The 20,486-nt window shown below is 52.7% G+C and overlaps 2 protein-coding genes across 2 annotated transcripts; one reads left to right on the top strand and one right to left on the bottom strand.

Annotated features, from left to right (window-relative positions):
• Positions 1–70: 70 nt before the first annotated feature.
• On the bottom strand, positions 71–6,944 carry BECN1 (beclin 1). The gene is made up of 11 exons (XM_069877310.1): positions 6,788–6,944; positions 6,639–6,706; positions 5,986–6,044; positions 5,055–5,145; positions 4,675–4,811; positions 4,010–4,204; positions 3,657–3,803; positions 2,916–3,065; positions 2,773–2,833; positions 1,065–1,207; positions 71–490 (listed from the first exon to the last, which is right to left on the bottom strand). Exons 1-11 carry the CDS (start codon positions 6,912–6,914, stop codon positions 325–327), a joined length of 1,344 nt encoding a protein of 447 aa, XP_069733411.1. The 5' UTR covers positions 6,915–6,944; the 3' UTR covers positions 71–324.
• Positions 6,945–11,076: 4,132 nt separating this feature from the next.
• Positions 11,077–17,032, top strand: PSME3 (proteasome activator subunit 3). The gene is made up of 11 exons (XM_069877321.1): positions 11,077–11,236; positions 12,120–12,152; positions 12,476–12,538; positions 13,015–13,119; positions 13,428–13,476; positions 14,099–14,211; positions 15,142–15,210; positions 15,430–15,497; positions 15,648–15,702; positions 16,257–16,343; positions 16,818–17,032. The coding sequence occupies exons 1-11, from the start codon at positions 11,195–11,197 to the stop codon at positions 16,896–16,898; spliced, it is 765 nt and encodes a 254-aa protein (XP_069733422.1). The 5' UTR covers positions 11,077–11,194; the 3' UTR covers positions 16,899–17,032.
• The last annotated feature ends 3,454 nt before the right edge of the window (positions 17,033–20,486 follow it).

Genomic DNA, 20,486 nt, shown 5'->3' with positions numbered 1-20,486 from the left:
GTGGTGTTCAGAAGCATAACAGTAATTTATACATATATCTACAAACCCCCCAAAATACCACTTTAGTAGCTATTTGGTAGCTGATTTTGTTTATTTTGTTCAGCTCACAAAGACAGCTTTACATATTGCTTTTCCATAGACTACGTGTATTTTAAATAAAGTGTCATGTGGATTTTTGGTATTGTAAACATTTTATACTGGTTAACATTAAGAGAAATCTTAATCTGACTTTCTCCAACGGAACGCAGGTGCCCTGCAGCTGCCAGGACGGGTTCTTCACATGCTTACTTGTTGTACGGCTGCCAGGACGGGTTCTTTACATGCTTACTTGTAGAATTGGGATGAGACCCAGGCAAGACCCCACTTTAGGTTTGTCAGCATGAATTTAAGTGCTTTTGTCCATTGCTCCTCAGAGTTAAATTGTGTTTTAATAGAGTAAGAGCCACCACTGCCACCGGTATCTTCAATCTTGCCTTTCTCCACGTCCATCCTTTATCACATAAAAAGGTTTATTAGTGCAGAGGGTTAGGACAGGGGGGGAATGGTTTTAAGCTGAAATAGGAGAGCTTGGATTAGGTTTTAGGAAGAACTGTTTTCCTGTGAGCAGGGGAGGCCCTGGCCCAGGCTGCCCAGAGAAGTCATGGTTGCCCCATTCCTGGAGGGGTTCAAGGCCAGATTTGAGGGAGTTTGGAGCAACCAGATCTAGTGGGAGGTGTCCCTGCCCATGGCAGCGGGTTAGAACTGGGCTTTGAGGTCCCTTCCACCCCACCAAACCATTCATGATTCTATGACTGCTACTGCAAGCATTTGATCCCAACGTGGCATCAAGCAGCGAAGTTAAACACTGACGTCTGTATTATTCTACTTTTGTTTTAAAGGAAACGTAGCATATCTCGGGTCTTCACCTGAGGAACCAGCTTTAGAGTTCCAATCAACTAGGAGCAAATGTGGTCATCCCACATGTTATAAAGAACAGTGTCAATTCCAGACAGACAGGACAGGACCAGCAGGCACTAGCTGTGACAGCACATGAGGCCTTTGACACCATTTAGAGCAACACTCACCGATAAGGCAAACAAAAGCGAGTTCCACCTTTTTCCACTTCTTCTTTGAATTGCTGCACACAGTCCAGGAAAGCCACCATGGCGTGATCAAACTTATTGTCCCAGAAGAACCGCAGTCCTCCAGAACAGTACAAGGGGAGCTCCTGGAAAAGAGATTTGTCTCAGGCTCTCCAATTCGGATATTGTCACTGCAGCTCTTCAGGGTTCTGCAAGGCCTAAATTTGTCACTGGATGCTCTAGGAGTGGTGTGGGACACATAATGAATATGACTTCTGTGGTTATCATCCCAAATAACACTACCCTTCCCAGGCCCAGCTGCAGGGTCGAGAGAAAATCCTGTGGTTTTTAATCTGAATCATAGAACGGTTTGGGTTGGAAGGGACCTCAAAGCCCATCCAGCTCCAACCACTTGCCGTGGGTATGGACATCTCCCACTGGATCTGGTTGCTCCAAGCCCCATCCAGCCTGGCTTTGAACTCCTCCAGGGATGGGGCAGCCACCACTGCTCTGGGCAACCTGGGCCAGGGCCTCACAGCAAAACATTTCTTCCTAAGATCTCATCTCAATCTCCCCTCTTTCAGCTGAAAACTGTACCCTCTTGTCCCATCCCTGCCCACCCTGAGCAAGAGCCCCTCCCCAGCTTTCTTGGAGCGCCTTTCAGTCCTGGAAGCTGCTCCAAGATCTCCCCAGAGCCTTTTCTCCTCGAAGCTGAACAACCCCAATTCTCTCAGCCTGTTCTCATAGGGGAGAACATTTCAGCCTTCGGATCATCTCCATGGCCTCCTCTGGACTTTCTCCAACAGCTCCATATCCTTCCCATGCTCAGGACTCCAGAGCTGAACACTGGGCTCCAGGTGGGGTCTCACCAGAGCGGAGCAGAGGGGCAGAACCCCCTCCCTCACCCTGCGGATCCCACTGCTGTGGATGCAGCCCAGGACATGGTTGGCTTTCTGGGCTGCAGGCTGGATGGCAGGAGTGGCTCGATATGGGACGTGGAGTGAGATCATAGAATCACCAGGTTGGAAGAGACCCACTGGATCATTGAGTCCAACCATTCCCATCAATCACTAACCCATGTCCCTCAGCACCTCGTCCATCCATCCCTTAAACCCCTCCAGGGAAGGTGACTCAACCCCCTCCCTGGGCAGCCTCTGCCAGTGCCCAGTGACCCTTTCTGTGAAAAAAATTTTCCTGATGTCCAGCCTAAACCTCCCCTGGTGGAGCTTGAGGCCATTCCCTCTCGTCCTGTCCCTTGGGAGAAGAGCCCAGCTCCCTCCTCTCCACAACCACCTCTCAGGGAGTTGCAGAGAGCAATGAGGTCTCCCCTCAGCCTCCTCTTCTCCAGGCTAAACACCCCCAGCTCTCTCAGCCGTTCCTCTTGTTCTCCAGCCGCCTCACCAGCTTCGTTGCTCTTCTCTGGACTCGCTCCAGAGCCTCAACATCCTTCTTGTGGTGAGGGGCCCAGTACTGACCTCAGGATTTGAGGAGCGGTCTCACCAGTGCCGAGTCCAGAGGGACAATAACCTCTCTGGACCTGCTGGTCGCACCATTTCTGATCCAAGCCACTAGAGGTTGGAGAAATCGGGACAGTTGGCTCTCCTGTACTGTAAAGGCATAACGTGCTGAGTTTGCCTTATGCGTGCCTCGCGTCACCAGGGCTCTGTGGAATTCAAGGTCAGCATCCTACGATTCCTGCAGGACCACTTACCTTGGATTTGTCCGTGAGGGACTCCAAATACGAGTGATTGCCGTAAGGTACCAGGCGGTATCTGAAAGGAGATACAATTGACAAGGCAGATCAGTCTGCCCTCAGCCAGGCCCTCAGTGTAACGCACACGGGGTCGCAGCTACCTTTGAAACTTCAGGCCCATTTTGTTGGCGAGAGCGTGCAGCAGCAGCACCGTCTGCCCCCAGGCAGCGTTGATCTCATTCCATTCTACGGGAACGCTGGGGAGACGGCCAAGTCTGAAGTTATTGATTGTGCCAAACTGACCGCTGTGCCTGTGATAAAAGGAATCAGAAATAAGTGCACCAGGGCAGCAGCAGCCTCCAGCCTACAAACCAAAGAGGGCCCACGTGCTGCCAGGTAGTGTTTGGTAGGAACGGTTGGACTCGGTGATCCAGTGGGTCTCTTCCAACCTGGTTATTCTGTGATTCTGTGATTCTGTGATTCTGTATGGAACAACATCGCTAACTGAGCAAGGAGGGTTTGGGGCTCTGGTTTAACAGTTTAGATAAACACCAACCCCTCATTCTCTCTTTATGACAGAGATAATTAGAAAAGAATCAAACAAACCCCCAAAAGCCCCAACCAAACCTCTGCTCTCCCCAAACTCTCATCTCTGTGAAGCCTGACACAAAAGCTGCCTGGCACACGCGGTCCTGGTTCATTAACAGGGTTTAGGAAGGAGCCATTTCACAGCCTACTTGGATGTCTGCACAACACCAGAAACCTCCTTCAGCTGCCTCTGCAGGGAGCCCCGCGCAGGAGCTTTGCTGTGGGCACAGGACTTGAGCAGCACCTTCCCTGCCAACACAGCTCCGTGTTGCAGATTCCTAACAAACTGAGCAATGTTGCAGCGTCAACATTACCAGATGTGAAAGGTTAAATTGAACACGTTGGTTTTCTTTAACTTATCCAACTGCATCTGGGCATAGCGCATCTGGTTCTCCACACTTTTCAGCTCGTCGTCCAGCTCCAGCTGCTGCCTCTTGAATTCACAGTATTCCTTCTGATACCTGGTAATAAAAGCAAGACAAGAAACGCTAAGTGTGGGCTTTTACAGAAAAGCAACACAGGACACACAAGGTTGTTTTGGTTCGGTTTTGCAAAGAACCAGCCTCTTGCACTTGGGCATTATGATTATGATCATAACTCTGCGTTATGATCTCATTTATTTGTCACCCCAAATCCCTACCACAAACTGAAGCTGCAGTTCACTCACTGAACTTCTTCCTGCTCCAACCGCTCCGCCTCTGCCCTGACTCTCTCAAAGTCTTCAGCCACAATCTTGCGGTTCTTCTCGACGTCCTCCAGCTCCTGAATCAGCTGTTCCTCCTCCAGCGCAAGTTCTTTCAGTTCTGTTTGCAGTTTCTCCTTATCATCCTCATTCATTTGTTCCAGTATCTCCAGACATCTCCTAAAGGAGAGCAACACCATTGCAACACGGAGATCTGGGGAAAGACACCCACCAAGCGTGCCTGGTTCCGTGACAAAGAGAAGGACACTGATCCCACATGGACCTCTTGTCAATCCCCAGCTCTCCCCACTGACGCTGCTCTGTCAGGAAGGCGAACAGGAGAACATGGGAGTGAGATGGTGAGAGGGTCTGTTGCTGCCCATCAGGAAGCATCTCCGAGAAACCCTTGACCACACAGGAATGCTGCCACACAGGCACTGGGCACAGGTGGCTTCTGTGGTCCTGGTGGGCTTTTAGGGAAGCTGCGTACCCCAGGACTCTCCCAAATACACTTTTTGTCTCATTCAGCCCAAGAAAACCAAGCGCTGAAGTCAAGGATGCCTGGTGCCGATCATGGAAAGCTGGATCAAGGCTGCATTCTCTCCCTACGCTTCAAGCTCTCACTCTCTGGGTGCCTCTGAGTCACTCACTTGTAATTCTGGCACTCGTTCTCTGTGATGTTCAGCTGTGTGTCCAGCTGGTCCAGCAGCGTGTCTGTGCATTCCTCACACAGCGGGTGATCCACGTCTGTCTGCCCCGACATGATGTCGAAGAGGTCCCCGGTGACCTGACAGAAGAGCCCACCCTCAGCTCAGCCGATGCTGCTCCTGGTTTCCAGCAAAGTGGTTTGTGCTTCTCCCACTAGCAAAAGGGATTCGCTGGCAAATCTCGATTTATAATAATCCAGCATTCCCAAACTACTCACCACAGAAACCTGGGGATGCCAGCGCTATGGGACCCTTTGCAGTTTAATCTCAAACAAGCATCCCACCCAAAAGCACCCAAGTTCACCAGATCGTGTTCAGCTTACCTTCAGCCTGCGGCTGAGGTTTTCCATTGTGCCGCCATCCGACGCCTCTCCGATCAGCGTGAAACTGTTGGCGCTTTCTGTGGACATCATTCTTGGAAAGAAGTTCAAGAGAGTTAAGTGCTAAGGGTACACGGGAGTCAGGCTGGATACCAGGGTTGTTATAGAATCAGAGAATCACCAGGTTGGAAAAGACCCACTGGATCATCGAGTCCAACCATTCCCATCAATCACTAACCCATGTCCCTCAGCGCCTCATCGACCCACCCCTTAAACCCCTCCAGGGAAGGTGACTCAGCCCCCTCCCTGGGCAGCCTCTGCCAGTGCCCAATGACCCTTTCTATGAATTTTTTTTTCCTAATGTCCAGCCTGAACCTCCCCTGGCGGAGCTTGAGGCCATTCCCTCTCGTCCTGTCCCCTGTCCCTTGGGAGAAGAGCCCAGCTCCCTCCTCTCCACAACCTCCTTTCAGGGAGTTGCAGAGAGCAATGAGGTCTCCCCTCAGCCTCCTCTTTTCCAGGCTAAACACCCCCAGCTCTCTCCAGGGATGGTTTCGGGGTCAGGGAGGGAGAATGGGTGGTATTTAATCAGACTCAAAGAACAATTTGGGTTAGAAGGGACCTCAAAGCCCATCCAGTTCCAAGCCCTGTGATGGGCATGGACACCTCCCACTGGATCTGGTTGCTCCAAGCCCCATCCAACCTGGCCTTGAACACCTCCAGGGATGGGGCAACCTGGGCCAGGGCTTGCCCACCCCCACAGGGAAACATTTCTTCCTCAGATCTCATGTCAATCTCCCCTCTTTCTGCTCAAAACCATTCCCCCGCGTCCTATCCCTGCCCTCCCGGGTCAAGAGCCCCTCCCCAGCTTTCCTGGAGCCCCTGGAGCAGCGCTGTGCCCCGCAGGGCCCCCCGGGCTGGGCAGGGGTGGCCGTACCTGGCTGGTGGGATGAACCTGCGGGAGACACCATCCTGCCGGTTCTCCGTGAAGGCTTCCTGGGGGGACACAAACGCGGTTAAGCAGAGAAAGGGAGGACAACACAGTCACCAGAGTCACTGGGAGAAGGGCGGGGGGGGCATGACACGGTCACGGGGGAAAAAGGAGAGGATGGGGGACACAGTCAGTGGGGGGGACATGGTGACAGGGGAAGGGGACACATGGGGCACCATGGGAAGAGGAAAGGGGACAGATAGGTCACTGGGGGTGGACGTGGTCACAGGGAAAAGGGGACACACGGGTCACCATGGGAAGAGGAAAGGGGACAGATAGGTTACTGGGGGTGGACGTGGTCACAGGGGAAAGGGGACACACAGGTCAGCGAAGCAAAGAGGGACACAATTAGAGGGTGAAGAGGAGTATCAGGACATGGTCACCAAGGGTGGACACGGTCACCGGGGGACACACAGTCGTCAGGGGAAGGGGACACACGGGTCACCAGGGAAAGAAGAGCGACGTGGGACGTAGTCACCGGGGAAACGGGGGACACGATGACCGGGCGAAGAGAACAGGTAGGAGGCCACGGTCCCCGGGGGAAGGGGGAACCGGGCTGGCCGGGGCCCGGCCCCGGGGGAGGGGGATCCCGCCGTTACCTCCGCCAGGGCGCTCTCCTCCTCCTGCGCGTCCGCGGGCCGAGCCGGGGCGGCGCCGAGCAGCGGGGCTGCGGGACAGGCGGCGGCGTTAGGCGGCCCCGCGGCCCGCTCCCCGCCCCGCTCCCCCCGCCCGCCCGCCCCGCCGGTACCGGTGAGCTCCTGGATGGTGAGTCGGTCGAGGATTTTGAAGGAGGTGTCGAGCTTGAGCGGCTGGCTGCAGCGCTGGCACACGAAGCTCACCTGCGCGGTGCAGGCGGCGCCCCGGCCGCCCTCCATCCCCACCGGCACCGGCGCCGCCCCCGGGGCCTCGGCGGCCGGAAGTGACGCGCGGGGCGGAGGGTCCTGGCAGGGCGAGAGAGACACGAGGGGCCGGAGGGTCCTGGCAGGGCGGGGGAGAAGGCACAGATCCTAGAATCATAGAATGGTTTGGGTTGGCAGGGATCTCAAAGCCCATCCAGTTCCACCCGCTGCCATGGGCAGGGACACCTCCCACTGGATCAGGGGCTCCCAGCCCCATCCAACCTGGCCTTGAACCCCTCCAGGGATGGGGCACCCACTCCTGCTCTGGGCAACCTGGGCCAGGGCCTCCCCGCCCTCAGCATGAATAAATTCCTCCTTACATCAAGCCTAAATCTGCCCCTCTCCAGTTCATAGAATCATAGAATCACCAGGTTGGAAAGGACCCACAGGATCATCGAGTCCAACCATTCCCATCAATCACTAACCCATGTCCCTCAGCACCTCGTCCACCCGTCCCTTAAACCCCTCCAGGGAAGGTGACTCAACCCCCTCCCTGGGCAGCCTTTGCCAGTGCCCAATGACCCTTTACGTGAAAAATTTGTTCCTAATGTTCAGCCTGAACCTCCCCTGGCAGAGATTAAGGCCATTCCCTCTCGTCCTGTCCCCTGTCCCTTGGGAGAAGAGCCCAGCTCCCTCCTCTCCACAACCTCCTCTCAGGGAGTTGCAGAGAGCAATGAGGTCTCCCCTCAGCCTCCTCTTCTCCAGGCTAAACACCCCCAGCTCTCTCAGATGCTCCTCTTGTTCTCCAGCCCCCTCACCAGCTTCGTTGCTCTTCTCTGGACTCGCTCCAGAGCCTCAACATCCTTCTTGTGGGAAGGGGCCCAGAACTGAACCCAGGATTCGAGGAGCGATCTCACCAGGGCCAAGTTCATATACATTCCCCCTCATCATATCACCACAAGCCTTTATGAACAGTCCCTCCCCAGCTTTCTTGTAGCCCCTTCAGGTACTGGAAGCTGCTCTAAGGTTTCCTTGGAGCCATCTCTTCACCAGGCTGAACAACCCCAGCTCTCTCAGCCTGTTCTCCAGCCCTCAGATCATCTTCGTAGCTTCCTCTGGACCCATTCCAACAGCTCTATCTCCTTCTTACGCTGAGGATTCCATAACTGGACACAATTCTCCAGATGAGGTCTCACAAGAGAGAAACAGAGGGGCAGAATCCCCTCCCTCCCTGCTGGCCACACTTCTCCCTGGCAGGGGGGTGGTGCCCATGCGATGCTGTCAGGGCAGTGATACAAGAAGCAGTTCCTATTACAAAAAAGCAGAATATTTTGATTTAAGCTCAAGTAGAGTTCAGTTTCATCTAAGTAATTCTATTTGTTTAAAATTAGACAGAATGTCCCTCTGAGAACATGGGTTTTTTTCAGTGTTTTTCACAGAATTCATGTAAGTTTTCAGTGTTTTTCATAGAATCGTAGAATTTCCAGACACTGTTCATTCTTTGCGGATGGTGACGCTTTCTGTTCAGGGTGATCTGTTCTGAGCAGAGGTGTCTTCTTCTGTAATCACCTGTTTGCAGTCTTTCCCTATCTCAGGCGCAAGGCCACGCAGAGCTGGCTCCAAAGCTCCATATTAGCAAGAGGTTTGGCTGTTGTGAAGTTCATAATAACATTAAAATTAGACCTTGGAAAGTAACAGAACATGCATAAAATATCTGAGGAAATTTATACACATGCATGTAAGCAGGAAATATGTTCTGTCCCCAGCTCTTGTGTCACCGCAGACGATTGATGCAGATAACTCCCTCGTGTTGCCCAGGCCTGATAAAGGATGTTGGCTTTTTTTTTTTTTTTAACAAGTCTTAGAGAGTTTTTTGCCGGTGTTTTCAGTATCAAGTAGCAAATATAGAAGCACAGAATCACTTGGTTGGAAAAGACCTTTGACATCATCAAGCCCAACTGTACCTGCCCACTACTAAACCACCCCAGAGTACCTCATCTCCCTGTCTTTTAAACACCTCCAGGGATGGGGACTCCACCACCTCCCTGGGCAGCTGTGACAGTGTCTGAGAACCCCTTTTGGTGAAGACATTTTCCCTTGATTCAAGGGAAAGCTCTTTGGACGGAGCTTCTAAACCCCCTTGCGTTCTTGCACTCCTCACAAAAGAGGGAGGCTAAGTGCGACTGGGTAACAATTCCAAGATAATCGTAGAATTATAGAATCACCAGGTTGGAAAAGACCCACTGGATCATCGAGTCCAACCATTCCCATCAATCACTAAACCATGTCCCTCAGCACCTCATCTACCTGTTTTTTAAACACCTCCAGGGATGGGGACTCCACCACCTCCCTGGGCAGCCTCTGCCACTGCCCAATGACCCTTTCTGTGAAAAATTTTTCCCTGATGTCCAGCCTGACCCTCCCCTGGTGGAGCCTGAGTCCATTCCCTCTCGTCCTGTCCCCTGTCCCTTGGGAGAAGAGCCCAGCTCCCTCCTCTCCACAACCTCCTTTCAGGGAGTTGCAGAGAGCAATGAGGTCTCCCCTCAGCCTCCTCTTCTCCAGGCTAAACACCCCCAGCTCTCTCAGCCGCTCCTCATAAGACTTGTTCTCCAGCCCCTTCCCCAGCTTCGTTGCTCTTCTCTGGACAGCCTAATGACTCAGTAACAACTGTATGATCATTATTAAGCAGCTATTCTTTTATTTGCAGTGCTGCATGCATGGAGGATCACTCTTCCAAACACACGCACCAAGCTAGAAAATCATGTCTTTTGTGTTACAGATCTATGCAGATTCATTTCACCTCCTGAAAATGTTTTACATATCCTTTCTTTTTTTTGTGTTATCCTTAACATATCTCCACATCTCGTTTCCACGTGCAGTTGGTCCTTTGTGTGGTCATGAAGACACATCCTGGGGAGTCCAAAGATGAAGGCTTGAAGTCTTCTTTGTTGGTGAACTTTCAACCTTAGGGGGTTGCAGCCCAAACTTGTAAAAAAAAAAAGATTCTTTTCTGTCAGTGCAGCAACGTGGCTTCCCTGCTTCAGTTGGTAGGAATAGTTGGACTCGATGATCCTGTGGGTTTTTTTTTCAACCTAATGATTCTGTGATTATCTTTTCTTACAGAATATCTGTTCCTTGCGCAACTGGTCCTCCTTTAGATAAACATTTACCTTAGCTCAAAGCATACATCACTATATGATGTACAAGCTTAGATAATTGCCATTTATCACCCTTATATGTTTATCTACCGTATATGTTTATCAACCGTGTCCTGGGCTGCATCAAAAGAAGCATGGCCAGCAGAAAGGGAGGCGATTCTGCCCCTCTATTCCTCTCTTGTGAGATTTCACCTGGAGGATTGTGTCCAGTGCTGGAATCCTCAACATGAGAAGGAGATGGAGCTGTTGGAACAGGTGCAGAGGAGGCTACAAGGATGATCAGAGCACTGGAGCACCTTCCATACAAGGACAGGCTGAGGGAGTTGGGGTTGTTCAGCCTGGAGAAGAGAAGGCTTCGAGGAGATCTTATAGTGACCTTCCCATACCTGAAGGGGCTACAAGAAAGATGGAGAGGGACTGTTCACAGAGGCTTGTGATGATAGGACAAAGGGTAACAGGTATAATCTGGAGAGGGGCAGGTTTAGACTAGACATAAGGAGGAATTTGTTCAAGATGAGGATGAGGAGGCCCTGGCCCAGGCTGCCCAGAGCAGGGGTGGCTGCCCCATCCCTGGAGGGGTTCAAGGCCAGGTTGGATGGGGCTTGGAGCAACTGGATCCAGTGGGAGGTGTCCCTGCCCATGGCAGGGGTGGGACTGGATAGGCTTTGAGGTCCCTTCCAACCCAAACCATTCTATGATCTATGTATTCTCCAATCTATTCTATCCCCAGCTCTTGTCTCACTGCACGTTACTGCTAGACACCACTCTCTCATGTTGCCCAGGCCTGATAAAGGATTCTCCCTCCAAAACAACTCCAAAACGACTCTCAGAGAGTTCATTTCCCCGCATTGTCGCTCTCCCTGGGCCCTGGCAGGACGACAGGACCCAGCAGGGCGCCTTGTGAGCTGCCAGGACCTGGGGCGGGCTGGTTGGTGGGGGGGTAAACGCACTATGAGCTGCCAGGACCTGCGCTGCCAGGACCTGTCTGCGCATGCGCGCTGATGTCGGGGTGGGGGGGAACAGAGCCTCAATCGGGCGGCGGGCGCACGCTCTGTGACGTCAGTTCCGGTGGCGGCGCCGCCGGTGGAAGGGGCAGCGGCCGCGCGGCTCCGCGCCAGACCCCGCACCCGGCCCCGCTCCCGGCCCCACGCCCCCGCCATGGCCTCGCTGCTCAAGGTGGACCCGGAGGTGAAGCTCAAGGTGCGCCCGCCGCCCCCGCCGCGTCTCGTGGTGGGATGGGGGGGGTGCGGCTCGTCGGGCGGGGAGGGCCACCCGTTCCCGCCGCCGCCGCCGCCGCTGAGGGGGGAGGCCTCGGCTCTGACCCCGCCTCTCGGCTCTGCCCCTGCACCGCGGGGGGCGGGACGGCAGTGAGGTCGCCCCCGGGCCGTTCCGTGCCCGGCGATGGACGGGCCCGGGCTGCGCATCCTGTGAGGAGAGATTGTGCGGCCCGGAGAAGAGGAGGCTCCGGGGAGACCTTAGAGCAGCTTCCAGTGCTGAAAGGGGCTCCAGGAAAGCTGGGCAGGGACTTTTTACAAAGGCATGGGACGATAGAACTAGAAGGAATGGCTTTAAATTGAAAGGAGGAAGGTTTAGATTAGAAGTTAGTTAGAAATCCTTCACGCTGAGGGCCGTGAGGCCCTGGCCCAGGTTGCCCAGAGCAGGGGTGGCTGCCCCATCCCTGGAGGGGTTCAAGGCCAGGTTGGATGGGGCTTGGAGCCCCTGATCCAGTGGGAGGAGTTCCCATTGGAACTGGATGGGCTTTAAGGTCCTTACCAACCTGAACCATTCCATGATTTCCCTCCACATCCCATCCTGCAGTCAAGCCCCAGTTTGCCATTCTCCTCCATGATCCGGCACTTGCCTTCGTGCTGCTGGGCCTCTCCTGTGCATCTGGTGTAGAGAAGGCAAACTAGGAGCCCCAGTGCTGTGCTGCGCTTCTGGGCCCCCCAGCAGTTCTTGGGAGGAGCAGGGCTGCACCTAGAGGGGTCTAGAACTCATGCTGCAGCCGAGTTCCACTTTCTCAGCTTGGGCTGAGCTTTGCTTTCCGAGCACCACTCCAAACCGTTGCTTTTCCCTTCCACAGGTCGACTCCTTCAGGGAGCGGATCACGAGTGAGGTGAGTATCCCTCTGCCACAGCCCAGAACATGGCAGGACGGGAGAGAGGCCACTCAGCTGTGTTCTCCTGACAGACCTGGTTCGATGTGAGCCTCTACTGGAAGCTGAGCAGCGCCCAGAGCATTGATCATCAAGCAGCACGCAGTTACACAGCCTTACGGTTCCCCAGCATCTCCTCAGCTGGGCTGAGCTTGGCCAGCAGCAGCAGGCAGAGCTGGTGCTCTCTGTCCTGCCTTTGGACACTGGATTTTCCTTGTGGTCTTGCCCGCTAACAGGAACCTTGTGGCACCGTTTTACATCATCATCTGTTCTTTCTCTCTCAGGCTGAAGACCTGGTGGCAAACTTTTTCCCAAAGAAGCTGTTAGAACTCGATGGGTTCCTTAAGGTAAAGTGCACCCTGTTCTCCCTATCCTGTTTTGCTTTCAAACCCCGTGTTGAAAGCGACCTGGCAGGTCTCCTCCTGTGTATCCTTTTGTGTGTTTCACTTTGTTACACAAACCAGAGCTGTGATGCGATTCCTTGCGTGCATTTGAGTGCTTTTAGCTCTAGAGGGGGTGCTTCCCTTTTCAGTTTTCTTTGTGTGAGCGCCACATTCATCTGTTCTGTGTATTTGGTAGCTTTGGGCTGTCCTTCACGATGCTGTGGCCTCCAGACACTCGATTGCTTTGATCACAGCCTGGAGCTGGCACGCTGCTCTTGGGCAGAGGGAGGTCTCATCCCAAGCCCATTGTTAGGCATCTTTTTCATTCATTCTTATTTTATGGTTGGGTTAAAGGGAGGGCTGAGTCTTTTGTCTTCTCATTGTGTTTGGTGTGACGGAATTTGTTCATAATTAAATAACAAATCTGCTTTATTTTCCAGGAGCCTATCCTGAATATTCATGATCTCACTCAGATCCATTCGGACATGAACCTCCCAGTGCCTGACCCAATTCTCCTCACCAACAGCCACGATGGACTGGATGGGGTAAGGTTTCTCTCTTGGCTGTGATCCCTACATGTGTTAATTAAAACTGCATAGCTTGCTCTCTGCCGGAGTAGGCTATTCTCAATTAACAACAGGCTATGGCTCTCCTAAGGGCTTTTAGGAATTGGTCTCTGGAGCCTGGGAAGTCTTCTGGAGGTAACGCTGTGCTCTGCGGTCCTCCTTTGTGTTTAAAGAAGAATTCTTAGAAACTAGGAGCGTAGCAGAGGCTTTAAAGTTTTCCTTAATTCCTTTGCAGCACTGTTATAGCTTACGACTAGTTTGTGAGTAAAACGTTTTGTATATTTTAGCCAAATATGAAAAAGAGGAAGCTGGAAGACCGTGAGGAAACCTTTCAGGGTAAGAGTTCCCAAGTCTCTCGTGTTGCTGCCCCCTAAACTGATGCATCTTGCCTTAGGGCTATGAAATCCAGTCAGACCCACTTGCCCTGTCCTGACTGCAGCTACTGCTTGTGCAGGAATCTCTCCACCACCTCTCAGAGCCTGGCCTACGGACATTCTGTTGTGGAGCAGTCAGATTCCAGCTCTTACGCCATAATTAGGACTTCTCTGATAGATATAAGTAGCACTTGCTTGAGCTTGGCCTGCTGACAGATGCAGCCAGTCTTCCTGTGGCTCTGCTGAAAGCTCTCCTTGTCAGGAGGAAGATACCAGGCTTTGGATTGAGCTGGGGCAGAAACAGCTCATACACGTGCATTGGGAAAATCCTTTGTACCCAGGCTCAGCAGCCTAGAGCTCTTCAGCTCTCTTCTCTGCTTCATGTTTTCTCTTTTCCTTCCTTTGTGGTAACAGCTGTTATCCCATGGCAGACTCCCCCTTCCCCACAGGTTAGCTGTAGCCTCAATGTTCACTGCTAGCCTTTGTGGGAGATAAAGAAGCTCAGGCGGACCTTCCGTCGGATCCCCTGGTACAGCTGCTCTGATTCCTTGCTGATGGAATGTGGTTTTCTCTTCTGCTACTAGGTACCAAAGTGTTTGTGATGCCCAACGGGATGCTGAAGAGCAACCAGCAGCTGGTGGACATCATTGAGAAAGTGAAACCAGAAATCAGGCTGCTTATTGAGAAGTGTAATACGGTGAGTGTGAGCGCTGGAGCGAGGGGAGGCAGCAGGATGCTTTTGCTACAGGAGAGGCAAAGCTGCTCCGAGTGGAAGGAGATGCCCCTCTGTGCTCTGTAGATGAGGAAAGGCAGGATCTGTACTGTGGTGTCTAAAGCGACTGGAGTTAAATAATGTTTTTCTGAGCCCTCTGGGAGCTGAATTTACCTTCAAAAGAGGGTGATGTCTGTTACAAGGCTCCTTGCTTGAAGCTTTTTTTTTTTTTTTTTAGAATCATAGAGTGGTTTGGATTGAAAGGGACCTTAAAGCCCATCCAGTTCCAACTTCCCTGCCGTTGGGGTTTGATCTTCTTTTGCATTGTCACGGTCAGCGGAGCTTTCCATGGGAAGCTGTGCTTGTGCTGGCTTGTGTGGTGTCCCTGCCACATAGGAAGTAATCTCCTTGAAGCATTGTAGTAGCATGAAGGATCTGCAGGAATTTATCATGAACTGCATGGCAAAGGCAGAGGCCTGGGGGACTTCTGGTAAAACAGAAAGGTCTCTGTGGCAGTGTTGGCGTTCTAAGGCTCCAGGGAAACCTTAGAGCAGCCTCCAATACTGAAAGGGGTTCCAGGAAAGCTGGGGAGGGGCTCTGAATCAAGGAGTGCAGGGATAGGATATGGGGAAATGGTTTTCAACTGAAAGAGGGGAGATTGAGATCTTGGGAAGAAATGAGAAATATTTTTCCGTGAGGGTGGGGAGGCCCTGGCCCAGGTTGCCCAGAGCAGTGGTGGCTGCTCCATCGCTGGAGGGGTTCAAGGCCAGGCTGGATGGGACTTGGAGCAACCGGATCCAGTGGGAGGTGTCCCTGCCCATAGCAGGGGGTGGAACTGGCTGGGCTTTGAGTTCTCTTCCAACCCAAACCATTCTGTGAATCTGTGTTGATCTGTCTTGTGATCTTCCACTGCAGGTCAAAATGTGGGTGCAGCTGCTTATCCCCAGGATAGAAGATGGAAACAACTTTGGTGTTTCTATTCAGGTAACGCACTTTTGGCCCTGTGCCTGTCGTAGGGGAGTGCTGTGCTCCAGGGGCATGGATTCCTCAGAGTCTTTGATTTCATGATATCCAGTAGCTGCAGCCATGGTTTTAAAACCCAGCGCTGAGCTTGATGTGGCACTGCCGAGACTCGTTGCTTTCAGAGCCACGAAGACTGGCTGCAGTCTCATGAGGCTGATGGATTCCTTGTCTTCCCTGCAGGAGGAAACAGTCGCTGAGCTTCGAACTGTGGAGAGTGAGGCAGCATCCTACCTGGACCAGATTTCTAGGTAGGCATGCAAGAATGGACCTCTTTTTGATACCTCTTAGGAAATGTAAAGTGCTTGGGGAAGGTCCTCCAGCCTTTCTAGGGCAGCTTGGGCCTGAAAAACCTCTTGGTGCTGCTTATCTGACCTTCAATCTCTCGCTTTTCCTACCAGATATTATATCACAAGAGCAAAATTGGTTTCCAAAATAGCTAAGTACCCTCATGTGGTAAGTAAATGGGGATGGACGCATTCCGTGCTGCTGCTTTCCGGGGCTGAGGGAGGAGGGGGAAATCATACAGGCATGCAGGACATCTGCCTTAGAGGAGAGCAAGCTGAAGGGGGGATCCCTTTGTAAAAGACAGGATATTCCAGGGAGACCTTAGAGCAGCTTCCAGTACTGAAAGGGGTTCCAGGAAAGCTGGGGAGGGATTTTGATCAGGATGTGCAGTGATAGGGCGAGGGGGAACAGTTTTCAGTGGGAAGAGGGGAGACCGAGATGAGATCTTAGAAAGAAATGTTTTCTTGTGAGGGTGGGGAGGCCCTGGCCCAGGTTGACCAGAGCAGTGGTGGCTGCCCCGTCCCTGGAGGAGTTCAAAGCCAGGCTGGATAGGGCTTGGAGCAACCAGATCCAGTGGGAGATGTCCCTGCCCGTGGCAGGGGGAGGAACTGAAATCCCTTTGAGTTCCCTTCCAACCCAAACCATTCCATGATTCTGATTCACTTGTTGTACGGGAGGCAGAGCTGAGCTCAGGCAGCTCAGCGTGCGTCTGCTCTCTGTAGGAGGACTATCGCCGCACAGTGACAGAGATCGATGAGAAGGAGTACATTAGTCTGCGCCTGATCATTTCAGAGCTGAGGAATCAATATGTAAGTCAAAAACGAAGCTCGCGCTGGCTCCCTGCGCAGCAGTGGAGGGAGCCTGTTCAGCCCTGATGCTGCTCTCCCCTTACCCTACAAATCCGACGTCTGACCAGGAGCCTGTCTCGTCCCCAGCTTTGGCTGTAACAGAAAGATCCAACTGTTGCCTCTCCACCATCTCCCAGAGGGGTGGGTGTTTCTAACAGGAGGCTAGCTCAAAATATTCCTTCTATGGAAGGCCTGTTATCCTAAACTCTCCATGTAACAGAAGCCGTTGCTCGGGTCTGTAAAGAAACCTCTTTGGCACGTGATGTGGCTTCTGTAGAGTCTGGCTGAGAGAAGCCCTTCCCTCAGCCCCGTGTGCAATTGCCCGCAGGGGCAGAGGGTGGAGCTGTGCTGCTCTTTCAACCAGCACTCCTTGTGCAAGCTGAGCTCTGTGTGACTTCATCCTTCTTGTCTGAGTCCTCTTCTCCCTTTTTCTAGGTGACTTTGCATGACATGATCCTTAAAAACATCGAGAAGATCAAGAGGCCTCGGAGCAGCAATGCTGAGACCCTCTATTAAGTGTCAACGTTTGAACTTGAGAACTGTTCAGTCAACTAAAGACCGTCATTGCCTTGGTTTGTTACGTGACTATCGAGATGGGAAACTGGCTGGAAATAGTATTGCATACTTAGTTAAACTCTAAAGAAATTCTCGCCTAGTTTTGTGATTGGTTTTGTTCAGGTCTCAGGAGCTTTCCCTCCCTTTAGTAACTGGTGATGAGAAGGCCGTGCTGCTTTGGGGTGCCCTGGAGGCTACTGCAGAGTGAGAGCACCAGCCAGGCAGGAACATTCCTTCATGTCTTTCTTCCTATCTTGAGTAGGAACAACACTAGAGACCAAGCCCTTGTCCTGTCCCATCTCTTGGCTGGAGGCTTCCCTGGGTTCTCTGGGAATGGGGCAGGCAGTCCTCGGCACAGGAGCAAGCCCGGGCGGTGGTGCAGTGGTGGAGAAGCTTGCTGTCTTCACTGCTGGCTGTAGCTGGGCCCCTCAGCCACTGGTGCTCTGCACTGACCCATTGCAAAGACAGGAACCTGCCCTTCTGGCCCGCTGAGCGGTCTGCCCTGCTTTTCCGTCCCTCTTCTGACTCGGCAGAGCCTCCCTGCCTGTCTCTGCCTGGGCAGCTCTGGCTAAGATCAGTGCAGAGCGCAAGGTAGAGCTTGAAACTAGGGCTGTTCTCTGTCCTGGCTGGTTGTGAGCTCAGGTGGCTTCCGCTCCTGTTTGCGATTTCACCAGAGCCGCTTTCATGGCTAAACCCAACATCCTTTTCACATATGCCCTAGTGCCCCTTCAGCACGAGATACTTTGGCCCAGGCTGAGAGAAGGGAGGGGTGGGAGGTCTGGGACTGAAGTCCTGGGAGTCTCTGCACGCGGTCGGGCTGAGCCCTGCTGTCTCCTGGCAGCGCTTCCCTCTTCCCGGGCGGAGCAGGTCGACCACCACGGTTGGTGCTTGGGGGTGAGGATGGTCCGTGCCCACCAGCTACCATGGCAGACCTCGCAGTCTCTCCCCTGCAAAGGGCACATTCGTGGGCCCAGAGACTCCTCTAAACCGCCGGAACATTTCATGGTCCATCACAAACCCCTTTGGAAATGACTGGTTTTGTTGCAGCAGTTTTTGTGTGTGGCAAGTGGGCCCAGAACACTGCAGGCTCCAAAATTTTCTTATTTATAGATATTTCTACAGAAGTCCCTTATTCAGGGAACTTTAAATCACTTGTTTCAGGAACCTCGCTCTTTCCCAACGGACTGTTTCACCCCTATATTGTGCAGTAGCCTTAATAGTTGTGTTAACATTGTAACAACAGTGACAAATGGAATGAAATTCTCCCCATCTCTTTTTTTACTTTGTTTTTATTTCTCCTTCCTCTTCTAAGAGCCATGTTGTCTCTTGCTGGTTTCCCAGGGATTTGCCCAGAGTTTGGGGGGCCGCTGGCCCTTGCTATAGACTCTTCTGTTGTTGTTTGTAGTAAGTCAACTCTTAGTCTTCCCGCTAATAAATATTCAGTAACAAACCAACTGCGTTCTAGCTGCCATCTGGGAGCAGCACTTCCCCTTGTGTTCCTTTGTATTGATTCCTTTTAATTTGTTTGGCTCTCTCTGCCAGATGAAAGTATGTAAACTTTTACCATGTCAAGAAATTAAAATAAGGTACATGGAATTCTTTTAAGGTAACCCTTTGTGTGTGATACTGAGCTCTTAGGCTGTGCTGTGTTACTGTCTGTTCTGGTCCTGCCGTTCTCGCATCCAGTTGCTTCTTCCCTGCCTTCTCCTCATTCTTCTTTCTGCGTGGTGAACTGCTATGCTGTGCTTCAGAGGTTGGTTCTGTTCCTGGAGCGTGCCTTACGTTAGGCCCACATGCTTGAGTTTAGTGGGGTCTGTCCCATTGTAGCCCTGCGTGCGGGACTTGGGCTGTCTTGGTTAAAACAGACGTGAGGTTTGCGTGGTGGTAGGAGTCTGCAGCCCGCTCCGCGGCTGCTCCCATGCCTCTGCTAGGCAGGAGCCTTCAGCCTGGATGCCACACCTGCTGCCTGTGTTTATGACATGAGCTGTGATTCCCTTGGCTCTGCACATGGTTCCAAAGGAAACGCAGGCCGCTTGGCAGTCCCCCAGCCAAAGCGTCTTCAAATCTGCCCAGGGGATCATCCTTGTGCTTCCTCCCGTGCCTGCTGCTCCACAGGAGCAGGGACCACTCCAGTGGCCCCCATGTTCCCCAAGTGCCCTGTCCCCTGCTCCTAGGACAGGCAGAGCTCGGGGCTTGGCCACCTTTCCTGGCCGGGGCTGTTGCAGGTGGGGCCCATTCCCAGCCCCAGCAGCGGCTGCCACAGCCCCGAGCTCCTGCCTGGCAAGGACAGCCTCGAAGTCTTTATTCTGCTGAGAAGCAGGAGCAGCCGCTTGCGGACAGAGGCTTCCTGCCTCCGCAGGGCTGCTCCCCGACGGTGCTTCCTGCCGTGTGGGAAAGTCCTGCTTGTCCAGGGAAGGTGGGAGTCGAGCTGGAAACAAGTCGCTGGGGCTGAGACCAGAGCTGAGAGGAGAGAGTGCTGCTGGCAAGACTCAGTGTGGTGCACTGAGTGCACCTTTCTTACCACAGCCGGAAGAAACTGGGCTCCCAGGAGGCTGGTGCCAGCAGCCCTGTGGAAGGATGGAGCATCCAGGGCCGTTGGCCGCTGTTAGCAGCGAGCGTGGCTCATCCGCAGGAGTAGGGAAGGGTTTGTTGTCCATGATCTTCACCCCTCAGTCTCAGTGCAGTGGTTTCTGCTCTCTGTGCTCCAGCAGGAATGGCTCTGTTCTGGCAGGGCTCTAACTCAGTTTCTTGAGGGATCCCAGCTTATACGCAGTGACGGTTAAAACTCTTAAGAGGAGAATAAAGGCACAGCAGTTGCATGCAGACACAAACACTGCCAGAAACACAGCCAGCATGGGTAAGGGTCAAGCAATTTCCACCCTTCTGTTTAACACAAGGTGGCCCTACAGGGTGAGAGAGTGGGAGTTTTCTGAAGTCTGAGGTCTGGCTTGGCGTTTATTTAAGACTGGAACGTGCCAGGAGAGCCGGCGAGAGTTTTTCTGTACTGTACTCAGCTGTCTGGCAGTCACTGACTCCGAGTTTCCATGAGCCAAAAGCTGCCTTCTTCTGGTTTGGGTTTCTATAAATTTCAGAGACTATTTTTTGCCACCTCTACCTTTCTGTGTGAGTGAAAACCAGCAGACTCTTCCTTCCTTGCTTTGGGAGACGTGGGTGATTTAGCAAATATGAGATGGACAATACCTAGAAGTAGCTGTGTAGCCAAAATAAACAGTGGAAGGACGTGAATTCCTTATATTAAGTGTGGAATGGAGTGATGGGCTAATCAGGCTGTGGAGCTGACTTGTGGGAAGAGGTACGGGCATCAAATAGGGCATAAACAAGTTGTTGTGCTGCTGTTAGTGAGGTGTGTAATTGTTTAAATTCTAGGTTAGCTTTAAGCTGCTTCAGGCTTCTTTTGGAGAAGGCACACAAGGAAGGCAGCGGTATATGTGGCTATGGAAGATCCCTGACTCCTTTTTATCAGTAAGGCATTGACACAGGTTTCTTGGCTCTGAGGGCTCAGTTAATTACTCTGCTTCCTGAAAGTTC

Source organism: Phaenicophaeus curvirostris, chromosome 26, assembly GCF_032191515.1.
Source record: "Phaenicophaeus curvirostris isolate KB17595 chromosome 26, BPBGC_Pcur_1.0, whole genome shotgun sequence".
In the NCBI taxonomy this organism is placed as follows: Eukaryota; Metazoa; Chordata; class Aves; order Cuculiformes; family Cuculidae; genus Phaenicophaeus; species Phaenicophaeus curvirostris.
This window is presented reverse-complemented; position numbering and strand designations above follow the sequence as displayed.

What these genes read in the sequence shown, in the direction of transcription:
- BECN1 (XM_069877310.1), bottom strand. Translation starts at nt 6,914, where the DNA reads ATGGAGGGCGGCCGGGGCGCCGCCTGCACCGCGCAGGTGAGCTTCGTG. An exon ending in CACCATCCAGGAGCTCACCG is followed by an intron (nt 6,707 to 6,787) that starts GTACCGGCGGGG and finishes CCTGTCCCGCAG; the next exon opens with CCCCGCTGCTCGGCGCCGCC. An exon ending in CGCTTTTGTTTGCCTTATCG is followed by an intron (nt 491 to 1,064) that starts GTGAGTGTTGCT and finishes TATGTGATAAAG; the next exon opens with GATGGACGTGGAGAAAGGCA.
- PSME3 (XM_069877321.1), top strand. Translation starts at nt 11,195, where the DNA reads ATGGCCTCGCTGCTCAAGGTGGACCCGGAGGTGAAGCTCAAG. An exon ending in AACTCGATGGGTTCCTTAAG is followed by an intron (nt 12,539 to 13,014) that starts GTAAAGTGCACC and finishes TTTATTTTCCAG; the next exon opens with GAGCCTATCCTGAATATTCA. An exon ending in CCGTGAGGAAACCTTTCAGG is followed by an intron (nt 13,477 to 14,098) that starts GTAAGAGTTCCC and finishes TTCTGCTACTAG; the next exon opens with GTACCAAAGTGTTTGTGATG.